Source organism: Solea solea, chromosome 14 (assembly GCF_958295425.1).
Source record: "Solea solea chromosome 14, fSolSol10.1, whole genome shotgun sequence".
NCBI classification, from domain to species: domain Eukaryota; kingdom Metazoa; phylum Chordata; class Actinopteri; order Pleuronectiformes; family Soleidae; genus Solea; species Solea solea.
The window spans coordinates 21780735-21796180 of record NC_081147.1 but is presented as its reverse complement, the minus strand read 5'-3'; the positions used below and the strand labels follow the sequence as shown (position 1 = coordinate 21796180).

The 15446-nt window shown below is 40.9% G+C and overlaps 1 protein-coding gene across 4 annotated transcripts in view; it reads left to right on the top strand.

Moving 5' to 3' along the window:
* Positions 1–15446, top strand: part of enox2 (ecto-NOX disulfide-thiol exchanger 2) — a 160512-nt gene that overhangs the window by 96981 nt on the left and 48085 nt on the right. For all 4 annotated transcript variants that reach the window (XM_058649921.1, XM_058649922.1, XM_058649919.1 and 1 more), the window contains one exon: positions 13491–13622. In XM_058649921.1, coding sequence (XP_058505904.1) covers positions 13491–13622 — 132 coding nt within the window. The remainder of the gene's footprint in view (positions 1–13490; positions 13623–15446) is intronic.

Genomic DNA, 15446 nt, shown 5'->3' with positions numbered 1-15446 from the left:
CAAGGTTTTGGCTGTGTAGTGACTACTTGTTAGATGGCAATGACAAGAATGCAAACTGGACACAGGCGGTCTTGATTATATACCAAGTCCTAAAAACACTGGAGATCTCATTCAGCACTCGACAACAATTTTGCAGAGAGTTTCAAGGATACACTTCAATAAAACACAGTTTTGGGTTCGATATTGTGACCCCCCCTCTCTAGTCCATTTTTCACAGGTATTTTGTGGGTTGTCCATTTTCTTTGTGTCATCATCTTTAGACGTTCAGCCCCTGTAATACGTTGTCAGACTAATTTATATAGAACGCAACAAGAGCAACCCCATTTTGGCAGGATTTATTAAAGATAAATTGGTGTTAAGGAGAAGGTACGCATATTTTAAAAGGTACATTTATTGATGAAGTTGTCTATTGCAGTTTAATATCATTCACCTCACCCTCCCCTTCCAGGTGTGCTTGAGAACCTATGTTTTTGCATCTTTAATTTTTGGCACCTTTAAGAGTTTACTGAGCAAATTTGAAATGATCAAAAGAGGTAAAATGGGTACCAGGAGGCAAAAATAAGAGGAGAGTAAACATGTTTGTACCGGTCATGCCAGAGCTCATTGTGTCTTTTACACTTTTAAATGTTAAAACCTTTGTTTGAAACGGATGAATTCTGCAGTGAAGAGTCAAATTAAAATTCTGCATCTGTACTCCGAGGCTGCCCGAGGTATCAAAACTACATATCAGTGGGCTGCACAGTTGATCCGACAACACTTGTCCCTCTTGTAAAGTTGTTTGTAAGAGTTCTAACCTCTCACGGAACTGAGCACAGAGAGGATTTTTTAGCCTGAGATGGATTGTCTGCTTGACATCACATTTGGGATCAATTATATTTCACAGATGTTTGGTTTTCTATCCGATTGAACCAGCTCTGAACCATAAACTATAATAAAGTTTGGTTCTGATGTAATGTTTGTGCCCTGAATCTGGAGGCTTTCCTTTTAGATGGCAAGCAGAGCTTTCTAAACTTGTATTGATCGACTGTCTTCTTCTTCTTGGATTGACATCAAGCTTTTTGGTCATTAGAGACCATGTCCAATAAATAATTAGGGATTAAGCCAATCAACATTGAACTGAGATTACTTGATATACATGGTTATATATGAAGTATTGTAGAACTGCATTGCCGTTGCAGTAATATCACACTCTAATAGTCATTAAATGGTTGATGGTTTTTATTCGAGCCTCCAACTGATGGCAAAGATGAGCTCCTTTGTGAATCCAATACATGGTTGGCTCCTACTCAGAAAAGTGGATTGCTGATTGAGCACTTGACCATTGCTTTTCAAGTACTGGAGGTCTCCTGTAGTGCCTTATATTGGAGATGCCCCACTTTACTTAACAGACCATCTCCACTGACATATAGCTTCAAGTGATTTACTATTTTATGAAAACATAACCTGAAACGTCAGTAGATGGAAGCAGAAGTATTTGTGTGTGTGTGTGTGTGTGTGTGTATATCATCTAAGCAACTCTATTCAAAATACAACAAGATGCATCAGAAACCTGCAGATTGACTATTGTTCAAAAGAAGCCAGATTGGAACAAAAATCGTACATTTCCATTCCCCCATTAGAAAGTCCCTGAGCTGCTCCTCAGTAATATGTCTTTCCTCTTTTGTTCCTGATTTCAAAGTTGAACATTCAGAATTCACTACCATAACACTTCTGGTTCAGCAATGAGGTTTGAGGTCTTAATAAATTAACCAAAATGGAAGGTTTATCATTACCCTTACAAAATATGCCTTTTACTTTCTGCTGTCACGCTGCTGTGGAACAATACACTTGTAAAAACGCTGTAGGATTTTTCCTCTACTAATACTGTAAGGTAAAATCTACCACCCAAATGTGTTTTTTTTAATCTTTAAGATTTGCATAGTATTTATTACAAAATAATTTTTGCCTTAGATCATTTAGTTATTATGTATCTTATACACACTTAGATTGAGTTAAAAATAAGAGTAAAAGATAAAATAATCTGTTACAACCTTGAGTCTTAACATCTGTGGCCTGAGCACTGTCACTGTTTAGGAATAAGTGATCTGCGACTGCTCTCCTGGGTATCACATTGATGCCTGTCAACCGTGATGATTTCTACTAAAACTATTTGTCTTTTTAAGCCACTGGGCTCCAAACACGAACATACAGAGAAACTGACACAAACCAGGCCATAGTTCCAGCGAGGAATAACATCATGTGTTTCAGACAATACTTTTTGGACCTTTTTCTCTTGGCTGAGTTTACCCTGATTGCTTGGCTCTATAAGAAATGAATGGACTTAAAAGGGACATGTTGATCCTTTTACTTGCACTAGTCTAGTACACAGTGTTATGTGGACATTTGCCACCTTGTCAACAAACTGTCATTGAGTATTTCACTACAATGCATCATCTTGACTTTATCAATCAGCTGGCTTTTTTTCCCTCCTACATTAATGCCTTCCCTGGGAATAGCACTAAAAGAAATCAGACGAGGAATTGAGCAGAATCAAAGACCACAAAAATATCTTCTCATACAAGAAACAAAGACAAATATGTTATTTCCAGAGAAAAATGGTCAAACAAACAAAACACATTCAACCCATAAACATGCAATATTGCAAAAAGCTGTAAAAAAGCATTCACAGTATCATGCTCTGCATGTGGAACTCGACATGAACACTCAGCAACACTTCATCATCATTTCAAGTTACAAGCAGACTCAACAGACCTCAAACGTCTTTAGCGGGATATTGCATGAAACAAATGGTACTAATTTTACAGAACTGTAGCTATGTGAAACTATGCGACCGAAAAACAAGGCCAGAAAATTCAGACCTGCCAATGTTAAGTCAGTACAACAAGAGGAAGTAGCATGAAATATAGCATGTATTCATTTATATTTAATACATATGAATATGTAGTTTTTTTTTTTAGTTAAGTTAGTTTTTATTTTTTTTTAATTGTTAGAATACACTATTTAATAGCATTTAATTGGACTACAGTTCTTGTCATATCAACATTTCCTGCGCTAGGTGGCAAAGCTTTTTATTAGCTATTAGCTACTTTCAGGTTTAGCTGGCAGCTAGTTGTTAGCATGTTGAGCGACCACTCTTCCTACCAAGTCTTCCTACCAACCATAAAATAAAATAGTTAATTAATTCTTTAACCCTTCTGTTACCAAACTCCTAGACATTTGTGATATTTCACAGACAAGATTCACCAGTGCTCCACACATTTTACCATAATTACAGCCAGATATATATTTAAAGTAAAAGTTCTCTTGGAAAAAGGTGCAGAAGCACTCACTCATTGAACATTTCTTGACAATTCTACAGCCATAAAATCTAAATAAATCCAGGCGGCCTGATTATCATGACGGTAAAAAGAGGGTTAAGGTAGCGGGGCATAAAATCTGTCTCCTTGTCAGACCAAGACATGTACTGGCCTGGATTTCTGCCATGTTTTGTTACTGTTATCTTATTTTTCCGTGTACCAGCTTCTTCTATTATTTCTGTGTTTGTGCTAGAAGAGGGATCTGTGGCAAATGCCACAGAAAGCCAGCTTGAGTCTGACTCTTGTCCAACTGGACGTATACAGTACATGCTGTAGTAATTCACCCTCCAGTCACATTATCTGGGTGTGTTAGTTAGAAATTCGATCTAGCGCCCTTTTAGACTAACATGTTTCGATGTATTCTAAAGGCCAGATTTTTAGTCGGACTAACACAATCGGGCATCATTTTCTACATCCTGCTATTCATAATAATAAATCTTTATGTGTTGAAGCCAATTCCAAACTTGTCTACGCAAATAAGTAAGTAGGATGCTTTACTGATCCCCTGCACATTGAATTAAAAATAGCTCATGGTTGTTTTTTTTTTTGCACAACTCACTCTAAATGATAAAACTGGCTATTTCTTCTCTCCTTTGATTGTTATTGTGGCGATAGAGTATGTTTCACACAGTGTATTAGATTGCCTGCCCACAAATCAGTATTTACACATCTGACAACTTTGCCATTATACAAAGAAATATGTCAGATACATATTCTCAACCACTGTCGCTCATCTACCCCCCCGGTGCAGTGAAATAGATGTTGTACATCACATTTACACACTGAAAATGAGAAGCAGCATCTTCTGCTCTGTAATGAAATCTCTAGGATCCTTGTTTTTATTGTGATACAGTGTAAATGTTTAAAAGGTATTTGGAATGAATTGGCCTGGAAACCTATTCTGTGTCAAGCTTCATGCAGTTTTATGTACTGCTCCCCCCCGGTTCATTGCACCCGTTTGAATTGATAAGCCGGCAAATGAGAATAGAGTTTTATTATTATGTGACGCTTCAGTGATGCATTTGCATGTTCAAATTAATAAGACAACAAAGGGGGGGGAGACGCATAGAACCCACTCCCATTCTGAATGTTTGTGTCCCAGATTTCCCAACTGTGCTTGAGATTGTGTGTTTTTTTTCCTCCCCCCTTTAATTGGGGGAATCGTCACTGCTGTCATTGTGGACAGCAGCCCTTTCAGGAGCTGTTTGTTACATTGAGATCAATTGTACACTACTTCCTGTGTGCCAGTTATGCTGTAATGGTCCTGCTTGTATATGTCTGTGCCTGTTAACGCTGTCAGTTAAAGAAGCTTGTTGTATTGATGAAATTAGAGTCGTTCAAATCAATCTATTTTGTGTTTAGGGACAGCAGTAAAACGTCTGGTTAAAAATAAAAAGGCTGTAAAAGAGAAGAGAATGCGGTCAGTCTCTCTCTATCCCACCTGATGCCTGTTTTATGTGTCAGCTCAAGGTGATATTTCATACTTCTTAATTATGTATTTCTTTAGGGCGTTAAAGTAATGTCACGATAATGTCAGGGTACTTTAGCAATAACAGTTTCTTACTTGTGACTTGTAAGTTCGCTGTCACTGTGTGTGTGTGTGTGTGTGTTTTGTAGCCGTATGTTTGGAGTCGGCGAGAAAGGAGAAATCATTTTTATGAGTGTAAGCGTGTCCTAAAGGATGATTACGGCGGTGGCAGTCTGTGACAGGCAGTAAAAGAAGCGGTAGATGCATTGTTTGCTCCGATTCACGTTAAGGTGACGTTTCGGTTCCTCTGTAGCAGAAGCGGAGAGCGTTTTATTGGCCCTGTAGCCACTGATCGGGCTTGAACGGTTTTGAAGAGTCACTATCTATCAAAGTCGAATCGCTTAGGCAGAAATGTCAGCGTCAAACTGTAAAAATAGAAACGACACATCAGCAGCCTTTCAGGCTTAAGTACTGGGAGTTTGTGATGTGCCACCTCCGACACACCTGATCACTTGCTCTACCAAAGCACAGTGGGATGCATTCGAAGCCATGTGCACACTTTATGTTCTATGTAGGTTTTACCTTTACTATTCTAGTATGTCACTATTTTACAGTTTCTATTTCTATTGATTTTATGTTTTGTAGCTTTTATGTTGCTGTGCCTTTTAAATCTGTAAAGCAGAAATCAAGCTGCTGGAAGTATAAAAAAAAAAAAATTCACTGAAACTCTGCAGTTAATGACAGAGACGCTGCTGTGAGGAAGACAGGTCCTCTCCTGCTACAGCTTTATGACACACACACACACACAGACGCTGTCTACACGAGTCAAGACTATGAGGATTAGGAGGGAAAATGCTGCAGGTGCTTCTTGGCATTTTCATCCAGCGGGGTCGGGCAGTGACATCAGACTTTCTCCACAGAGGTCCATATTCCAGTTGCTGTCTTCCATCGCCGTTATGCTTCAGCCTTTCTTTGTCAGTCGTGACGTTTGCAAAGCATCACTCCGTGAGCAGCGAGGGAACGTTGCCACCGACACAAAAACAAAACACTGCTTTACTGAGAAACACAGGAAAAAAGCTATGTCGAGCTTAATCGGCACTGGGGGGGGCGGGGGGGGGGAACTAATTTGACAACTGTTTGAATGTATCAGACAACTGCTTATATTTACAAGTTACGCATTACAACTTCAGAGATGCAACCCACGGAGACCTGCTTAAGCCTTTCTGACAACCAGTTCATCAGAGAGAAGAGGGTGAATTAAGAAAGAGCAGTACGACATCGGAAATGTGATGGAGATTACAGAACGCCACTTGTAGACATGAAAGTCTGGTTTTATGCGCATCATTTCTCATGTCACATTTCACATGTGTGTTGCCGTGAATAAACACACGCCACCGCTGGTTACTCACGTAGCATGAACTCTAACGAACTAACCGAAAAGACTCCTGTCACATGACAGCCTTTCATGTGATGTGCGATGCAAAGCCGCCGTACAACTCTGAAAGCCGGTGGTGTGAACTTGGCTTTGGAAACCTCCTCTAATGAGGGAGTCTTTGTTGATCCTTTCAGATATCTCATCTTTTACTTTGTACATTAACTCTCCAAAGTCCTCACCACGACCCAGTGAGAAAGGTAGGCGTCGTGCTCCTGTTCTGGAATGAATGTTCCTCCTCAACGGCACTGACAAACACAGGAGAGCCTGTGCTACGGTTTTGTCTATGAAAGGTTCCTGATAAGGCAACATAAACTCAGAATGTTTACAAAAAATGATCTGGCCAAGGATGTCTTCGCTACTCAGATAAATGCTGATGTCTCATCTTCTCCTGTTTCTCTCATATTTATTTTAAAGACTACAAATTCATAGTTCAAGGAGGCTTTTGTCATATCAGGGAGTTTATGGCTGAGCAGCTCTGGATACTGTTGAATCTGTCTTACCTGAGCCCTGGCATGCAGTGTTTATAAAGAGGCAACTGCAGCGTTTGTCCATTTTGAATTTTTTAATATTTAGCGGTGATATTTTAGTAGGTTTTAATATGTTAATAGTACTTTTTAAATCCTCCTTATTGCAGCTAGGGTTCTCTCCGATTTCGCGAACCGTATCGCAATCGCAATTCCTGTCAAAATAATCGTCTGACTAAGTTGTGGCAGGTGAACGTTTACCTTTGGACCACCTCTTCTCTTATGACGTCTTATGATTAGAACCTCCTGCATTTTAGTCCAGAAGGAAGGAAGGAAGGAAGGAATGGGTAGTCCATATACAATATTGCTCTCCTTCCTGCTTGTCTTGCTGTTTCACGGCTGTCGACTGGTGATGTGGCGTCCATTTGGGTTACTGGTGTGTTCCATTGATCACGTAAGGACTGACAGTTCTCCTCTAAATCTATAGGAATGTGTGTTGTTCTGTCTGGCTGAAATGGATTTATTAATCATGGAGAACGAGTGAAGACTGTAGTTCATCACGTTCTGACGAAGGTCTCCGTGGGTCACAAAACACATCACGTCAGTCTTCTTGGTGAAAGCCTGGTCTGCTGCGTCTCAATCATCTTTACTGTGGATCAGGTTAAGTTTTACCAGTCCAGTTTTGGAGACAGCCATTTGACTTCAACCTCTGTTACCATCAACTCAGTAAAACCACCCATTATAACTACAGAGTAACGGATACTGTACATTTTAATCCCCGCCATTAGATTAGCAGTCAACACCAGCATTTGAATGCAGCTGTTTTCCACAGTTTTTTGGCAGCAGAGCTGTGTGCACTCCGTCATATGGTCAGATCTTTAAGGCAGCACAGAATATGAAGAAGGCCCTGCCCCATTTAAATTCTCTGAGCAGGAAATGCCTGGGATTCTCTCATGTTTGGAGGGCAATGACGTGACCTTTTTTCTCCAACCGTTGAATTGGAAAGAGTGTGAATCCTATGGTCAGAATCCCCTATCACGACATAGAGTATTTAATGTTATCAGTTAATATACATTAGCCACATTTATGCAAAAATAGTTAAACTAGATATTACTGTAAAAGGAAGTTACCTCATAGTTCTTCTAATACTAACTTCACCTGAAAAAAGGCAAATTTAAGAAGGGAAAAAAGTTAGAAAATGGTGCTTTTCAGCCAGATATTTGGAGCCGGAAGATCATTTCAGACTTAATTAGTTTTCTTCAAGGAGTTTTCTTACATTACCTGTAGCTGGTAACATGTAATTATTCACCTCTCTATGTCTAATTGTTACAGGCATAACTATGTTTATCACTTTATTGTGGCAAACTCACAGGGTCCTTTTGTAAATGCATATCACTTCATGTTATCCTCTCTAAATGTTTGACCAACAGGAAATGTGTTGTGGAATTTTAAAAGGAAGTGTAAAGTGATTTATTGGAAAAGTGTAATATTTATATTTACTCATATAAATTAGTCAAATATAATTTTTAGTCATGTTTACCTGTACCTGGAGCAAGGTCAGGGTGTCATTTTGTGGCTGTGAATAGTTCAGGTAAATGTTTATGTGTGTTATGTCACCGAGCACGTTTCCCTCTGAGTTCACATTGGTTAAAATGATATTTTTTTTATCATGCACCTGCTCCTGCAAAGTTAATCGTATTTGAATGAGGCGTCGGCGGTTAACATTTTGCTTTTTACCTGAAGCAACAAACACAGTACCTGATAAGGTGGGACACATGTTTGTGTCTTCTGTTTCTTCCTGTTCACAGTTTTATATATCAGACATTATATAGAGGATTGAAAACCAAAGCAGGGATCTCCCTCCTTTTCTTTTTTTTTTTGTCCTCTGGAGGCCAGGCCTCCTCTGTCGTCCTTACATCTTCATTCTGTTGTCATCTCCTCAGGTCCTAAATGAGATGTGTTGTTGTGTAACACTGAGCGCACGCTTCCACTGTGCCACCACTAATCACCAGACCCCCACCAGCTTTATCATAATTAACAGATCAAAGACGCAGAGAGAAGGGCAGTCATACATTATTAACCAGACAGAGTGTGTGTGTGTGTACAGTTTGTACAGGCTTGTGTATGTTAGATTATGTCGTGGCACACAAACGCGATCATCTGCATTTAGAACAAGATGAAGGTCATCCACTCGCAGAGAACGCATTATGTGCTTCCCATACATACACACACACACACACACACTTCTTCATTCTTCCAAGTACAATAATCGATTGTTGTACATCAACGCAAACGTCAATACGTGTTTTTATCAACCATTCTATGCAGATTGCGCGAGGGCCGCAAAACCACAATGTTTTCAGCTGTGCCGTTATATTATCCAATCATTTTAGTGTTTTTTCACGACTCTGTAATTAAGCCTGAGAAATAGTCTTTGCTGCAGTGTTTGAAATTCAATACGAGGTAGCATCTATTCTCCTACTTCACTTTTCCTTCTGTCATTTTGTCCAGTCAGCATCACATCTGTCTCCTAAATGTGCCCTTTTTGCTCTTCCCCCTAGTCATCTCTGCCCCTCATCTTTTCAGCTCGGTCTTGAACTCGCTCTCCAGTGACTGTAATAAACCTGTTGTTAGCTGGTAAATCCATGTGCATTTTAGACTAAATGGCCCCCAGCGTCTCGCTGCCTGCTGTTGGAGCTCATGGCCAATGGGCCTTAAAATGACTTAATTTCCCATTTGACTCCTGGGGGAGCTTTTAGGGGAAGCTAATACTGGCCACAGCCCTCGGAGACTGAGTATCAGGGAAGCTTTGGATTGGGGTGGACCCTGGCTGATTCAACATTTCTAGCACTTCACTTGTTATGGTACAGTATCCACACAGAAGTGTATCAGGGTGGTCGCTGACCAGCATGACCAGTAGTATCTGTTACTTTTATTATTATTTTTTAAACCGTATTGCCCTTGATACACCTGGATATCCTCCGTGTTTACATTGTGTATGAATGTATTACTTAAAGGAATACTTCACCGATTTGCATTTAGCTTTGTATTACTAGAATAGGGGTTGTATTTTTTGAAGAATTGTGCTTCCCAACCTCAGTTTGGGAAATAGTTGAGTTGAGAAATATCTTCATTCTTTTCTTTGTTAAGTGCCCACCAGTGACACTTGGTCCTGTTAGCAAAGATGGCGGACACTGTTTACATTCATTCCCGTCCCCCTACGAGTGGGTCTAAAAAGGTACGGCATTAGCGTTGCTGATTCAAGCCTTGAACCAAGTGGTGAGCACATAACAAAAAAAGAATTAAGATATTTCTTGGCTCAGGGGAAACTGAGGTTGGGAAGCACACATTTTCAAAAATACTACCCCCATTCTAGTAATACAAAGCTAAATACAGATCTATAAGCTACAAACGTTGACCAACATTGATTTATTTAACTGGCCGTATTGTGTTGTGGCGGCTCTTCCTCCTGTTTGGCAAGGTCCGGCCGTGTCCTTGCTGACATGTGTATCCCCGTGTTGATATTTCAGCGGCCGTTTGCTATTCCTCCTGCACCTCTTCATATTGATGGCTACAGTGTGGAATGGGTTCCTTTCAAGGCGAGCCAAGGCTGACTCCTGCCCTCAAGGTCACTTTGACGTACAAAAAAAATCAAAAGCCCCCATTGATTGACGCTTGGCGCTGCAAGCCTGAAAAGCAAAACTGACTCACGGAGGAAGTGCGGGGTTGTTTGCGAGACAATAGATGGCGGTTGAGTTGATTCAGGCCGGGCAACGGGGAAAAATATAAAGTGCGGAGTTTAGCACAATGAGAAGAAAGAGGGCGACACAGATTCTTTGATGCATGAAGCAAAGCTGCAGGATGTATGACTTGAATGCACACTATATGTCATGCGGCTATAGAGGATTTAACTTGACCCAGCTTTTACTCTTTGACATCTGTAACCCATCCAGTCAAACACACAAGTCTTTGAATTTCGGCCACACAGTTGATAAGTAGTCTGTCCTCTATTGAGGAACATAAAGGAATTCTCCCTTTAATGCCTTGGACCCGTTCCATGATTCCCCATCAAAGACGCTATTCACAACTTAGTAGATAAGATGAGAGCCAGATGAAATATGGATTACTTCAAAAGAGCATTAGTAGTAGTAGTATGCATACTGCGACTGCACGTGTGACAGTAGAGGTCATTTATTATAAAAAATGCCAGATGGTTATTTGGCACTGGCCGATATTTGCAAACAGATGACGTAAAAAATTTGCAGGAACAGTCAGCCAAAAATAGTATATCAGGTATAATTTTAACAATTGCTTTAGTTGTTTGTCAAATGGACATTCAAAACAGTTGCTGGCTGCAGCTTGGCAGTGTTAGGTTTTGTTTCTTTTCTCCTTTTTGAAGGACTTTGTGACACGTTTTGACTTAAAATAAAATGTGTTCAGTCCAAATTGTGATTTTTAAATATCTCAGTGTCAGTGTGTGCACGTACACATTGAGCGTAGCAGCTACTTGACTCGAGTAGAGGGTGGGAATCTTTAGGTGCCTCACGATTTGATTATGAAACAATTATTGATTGAGTCTTTGTCTCACTCTGTGATCACTCACCACTCACCCACCGCTATTTTTAACAACAGTGCATTTGTATCGAGAAACAAGAGATTAACTTATTTCCATTATCATTTATAAACTAAATTTAAACTGGAAAGTTACAACTGCATGGTAAAGAAGACAATTCACATATTTAAGACAAAATGTGAAATGAGTCGCGCTTTTTTACGCGCAATTATGTTACTCAGCATCATTAGCACCCGTGTGGCTCTCCTTCATTGCTCTTGTTTGGAGCACATGTGACATTAGCCTGCAGCTGTCGGTGATAAAGTGCGACGTACGACACGGTGCCAACGGATGTCCAAGCATCGCATGACTTCTGTTCTGTTTTGGTTTTGTTGTTGTTTTGGTTTTGGCTCCATGCTTCCTTGTTATGTGTCCAGGGGACGGTGCGCTGCACGGAGTTCAGACATTTGTGAATCGATTCAGAATCGCGGTGCGTCTAAGAATCAGTGTTTTCGGGGAATTTTTTCAATCAACACATTTGTGTCAAATAATCATTGCAGCAGCGCAAAATATCCACATTTTCTCCAGCCTTAGTGATCACTATTTCACCCGCAACTAAGTGGAATTAGTTACACTGAGAGAGTCACCTGTCAAACCCTGAGTGTGTGTTTTCATTCACACATCAGGGCAGACGGTTAACCTTCTGTAAACTGTAATATATATGCTATAAAACAGCTCACCACCTCTCCTCGCCTCCCTCATTTCAGCTCCTCCAAAGTGTCCCCGTTAATAGGGTTGTGCTGGTTAACAAGGCGGTGAAGTCCTCGTCAACGCGGTTTTTATCAGGCCTCTCCGTGGCAGCAGCGACGGCAGCAGAATGCTCGGAAATTAAGAGCGCTAAGAGGGAAGCGGAGAGTCAAACCGAATTATTACACGTCACCAGCTGTGTCTGGACACCAAAAGCAATATAGTGGTTGTTGTGCGGACAGATACACATGCATTCATACACACACACACAGAGCACAGTTTTATCTCCACAGCAGACTTTGCCAAAGACCTTCTGAGGTGTGAAGTGTGTGCAGGGTGCAGAGCTTCTCATTATAGGCAGTGGTGTTAGCTCTGGCATCAGGAGAGAGTCACAGCAATTTACAGGTCTGTGCGAGAGAGAGGGAGAGAGCGAGAGGTCGACCAGAGGAGAGAATTAAAGATCATTTGGAGCTGTGAAATAGACTGCAGACAGGGAAAATGAGCCACTTGCGGATGTGTGGTATGTTCACGTAGACTTTACTGCAGGCTTTTTCACTGCTGGGATCCAATGTTGTTTGCTCTGTTATGCAACACTTGGCAGAAAACCACGCGTCTGGGTTAGTGAGTTGGAGATGATGTGCAGGTATTTGTTGTGCTTGTGGTTATTTTCAAAGTTTTCCAGTGCTTAGTAGTAGCAGAGTGCCTGGGCAAACGCCCCGGTAGCATCAGCATTTGTGCTTAGCGCCATTACAATCTCATCACATTGTGTGTTATTATGGCTTAGTGCTGGTGACAGCTGTGGCTGGAGGCATAATGTTTCCAGGGTGTCTGTGTGTATGCAATATCTCAGTCATGCCTTGAAGGACTTTCTCTGAGGAACAGAGAATCAGTGGTCATATAAGTGACACCGACCTCTACATTATTCATGAAGTTATTATATCACACCCTTTATTGAAATCCTTTTTAAAACCATATTTATGAATAGGGACCGGCATGGATGCTTCAGAACTAACTGTTTGGCAGACACAAACAGTTGCACTGTTAATTATATATAAACAGTAAGTAGTTATTTTATTTTTTTTTATTATTTATTCCCCGCCTGTGAGCAAGATTCAACACTTTCTTTCATGGATGCTGCAATTCCAGTGGAGTCTGTGTATAGGTCACGACGACAGAAAGGAGCTCAGCTGGCGAATCTCAGTGCAGACACTGGACATACAGCAGCTTCAAATGACAGTGTTGTTGAAATGGCTGCGGTGTCACACTGACTGCAGGGTCACTTTCTCTTTCTCTCACTCCGACTAAAAGGGGAGATTTGTACAGAGGAGGCAACAAGAGAAGCCGTGACACAGCCACACAACAAAACAACAAAAAAACAAAACAATCCTCAGGCTTGTTGCGACACGATTCGTCATCCAGTGTGACTCCGTATACTGATGACAGTTTGTTTGTTTGTATATTTCCACAGACGGCATCTGTAACATGACGATGGACTCCAACTCGATAACGATGCCTATGCCCGACCCCAACCCCTGGGCGACAGCCATGAACAACCTGGGGATGCCTCCCATCGGAATACCCGGACAGCCAATCATGCCAGGTACCACACTGCTCCAGACCACAGTAACACCCAAACCAGAACCACAGGGAACCCTCAGCCGAGCCTCTATTCCATTATTGTTCTGGGGGGGGAAAGCAATTTCCACCGGCCAGGAATGTGACATTGTTGACGTGAGAAAGACGTGCGTGCCTCACGTTTGTTTCCTAAAACCTACTACTAATCACTACTACCTGTGATTTTTATCGTTGATCAATTTTCCGCCCTCCGATAATAATTGGATGTCAATGATTGTTCAGAGGTGTAACTTTAGCTGCCCGTCATAATGATTTTTGTTCATTTGGTGTGCATTATTTTCTTCTCCATTCAAGACATGCAAAGGGTTGATTATTTTAAAAATAGATAACTAAAATGAGAGTGAAATGAACAAACCCTAGCTTAGATTTGTCTAAGGACTGATTGTATTTTGCCTCTCAGATCATTTTAATGATGTCACTCGGAGAATGAGCAGTGATGTTTCTTCTTGCGTGAGGCTGGATCTGTGATGCGTTAAAAGTGGAAGTGGTTTGTTTGGTAATTAACGATACTTGATTTCAAAAGCATTGGCATCCAAGTGTGAGGAATATCTGCTTTTGAAGACATGTGGAAGTGGAATTTTTATGTGTTGCCCGTTGCGATATTTCAGAATAAACTAGATCATCTGAGTCACCAAGCAGGGATTGTGATGCCGTAATCATTCTTAGGACAGCATATTGTACACAGGTGAAGGCTTAGATGACTCACCGCAGTCATACCAGCTCAATTTGTGAGTGTTTCTGATTTTGGATTTTTCCAGTAACAATAATCATCAATAATGCACATACTTTATGACATACTGTAAGTCGTTCTTATTCTTTGAACCTCATTGCACTCATTCCAGCCAACTGGCCAGGATGTGTAGATGAAATGCAGGGATTTTACTGCAACCCAGCATCAGCGTTATCGAACCAAAACATGTGCAAATTGTATATATCTTCCCTATTGTGGGAATAAAACAATAGAATTTCACTCATTTTTACCCTGTTATGAAAACTCCAGCAGCATTTTGTAAAGGGGCGAGGTTGAGCTTCTGTGTTCGGATCTGCCAATTTAAAATTCAGCCTCGCCGATTACTCCGCTATCTATAACATTACGTTCAGCAGCACCCTCCCACTCTCCATCTCAGAAGAGTTATTCTGCCATGTCTTTTCACCCTTCTCAGGAGAAAGCCTTTCCCTAAAGCCTTTTATAAATCACTTCCCACTTCTTAGCTGAAATGCACTTTCATATTTGAAATATGCCAGACCTTTGTGTGTGTGTTTGTGTGTATGCTTGCCTTTGTGTGTGTGTGTGTGTGTGTATACACTTGGAGATGAACATCCTTCCACATGCACTTCTTCTTGAGAAATATTAAGGGAAGCACACACACACACACACACACACACACATACTCAGGCCTGGCATATTTCAAGAACAGTAAACAAAAGACTTTCCAATTTGAGCAGAGGAGAAACATATGAAAGCATACAGTCAGAGTGAGGCACAGGTACCGGCGCTAAGAGTAGAGATGATGATGGAGACCGGACACACATTCATTCAAGAGTTGGTGGTGTAGAAGAAGGTTGTGCATTAAAGGTCCGATGCTTTATGACTTAGGGGGAAAAAAAAGGTCTAGTGTGTAAGAATGAATGACATCTAATGGTAAGACTGCTCAGTGCAGCAAATGGAGGACTCCGCTGCTCACCCTGTCTTTTCCCCCAGCATGTCAGGGGACTATAAATGCCTTCACATACCAGAAAGGAGGTAAACACTCTTTCACAACTCTCTCCACTTTCCCACTCCTTGTCC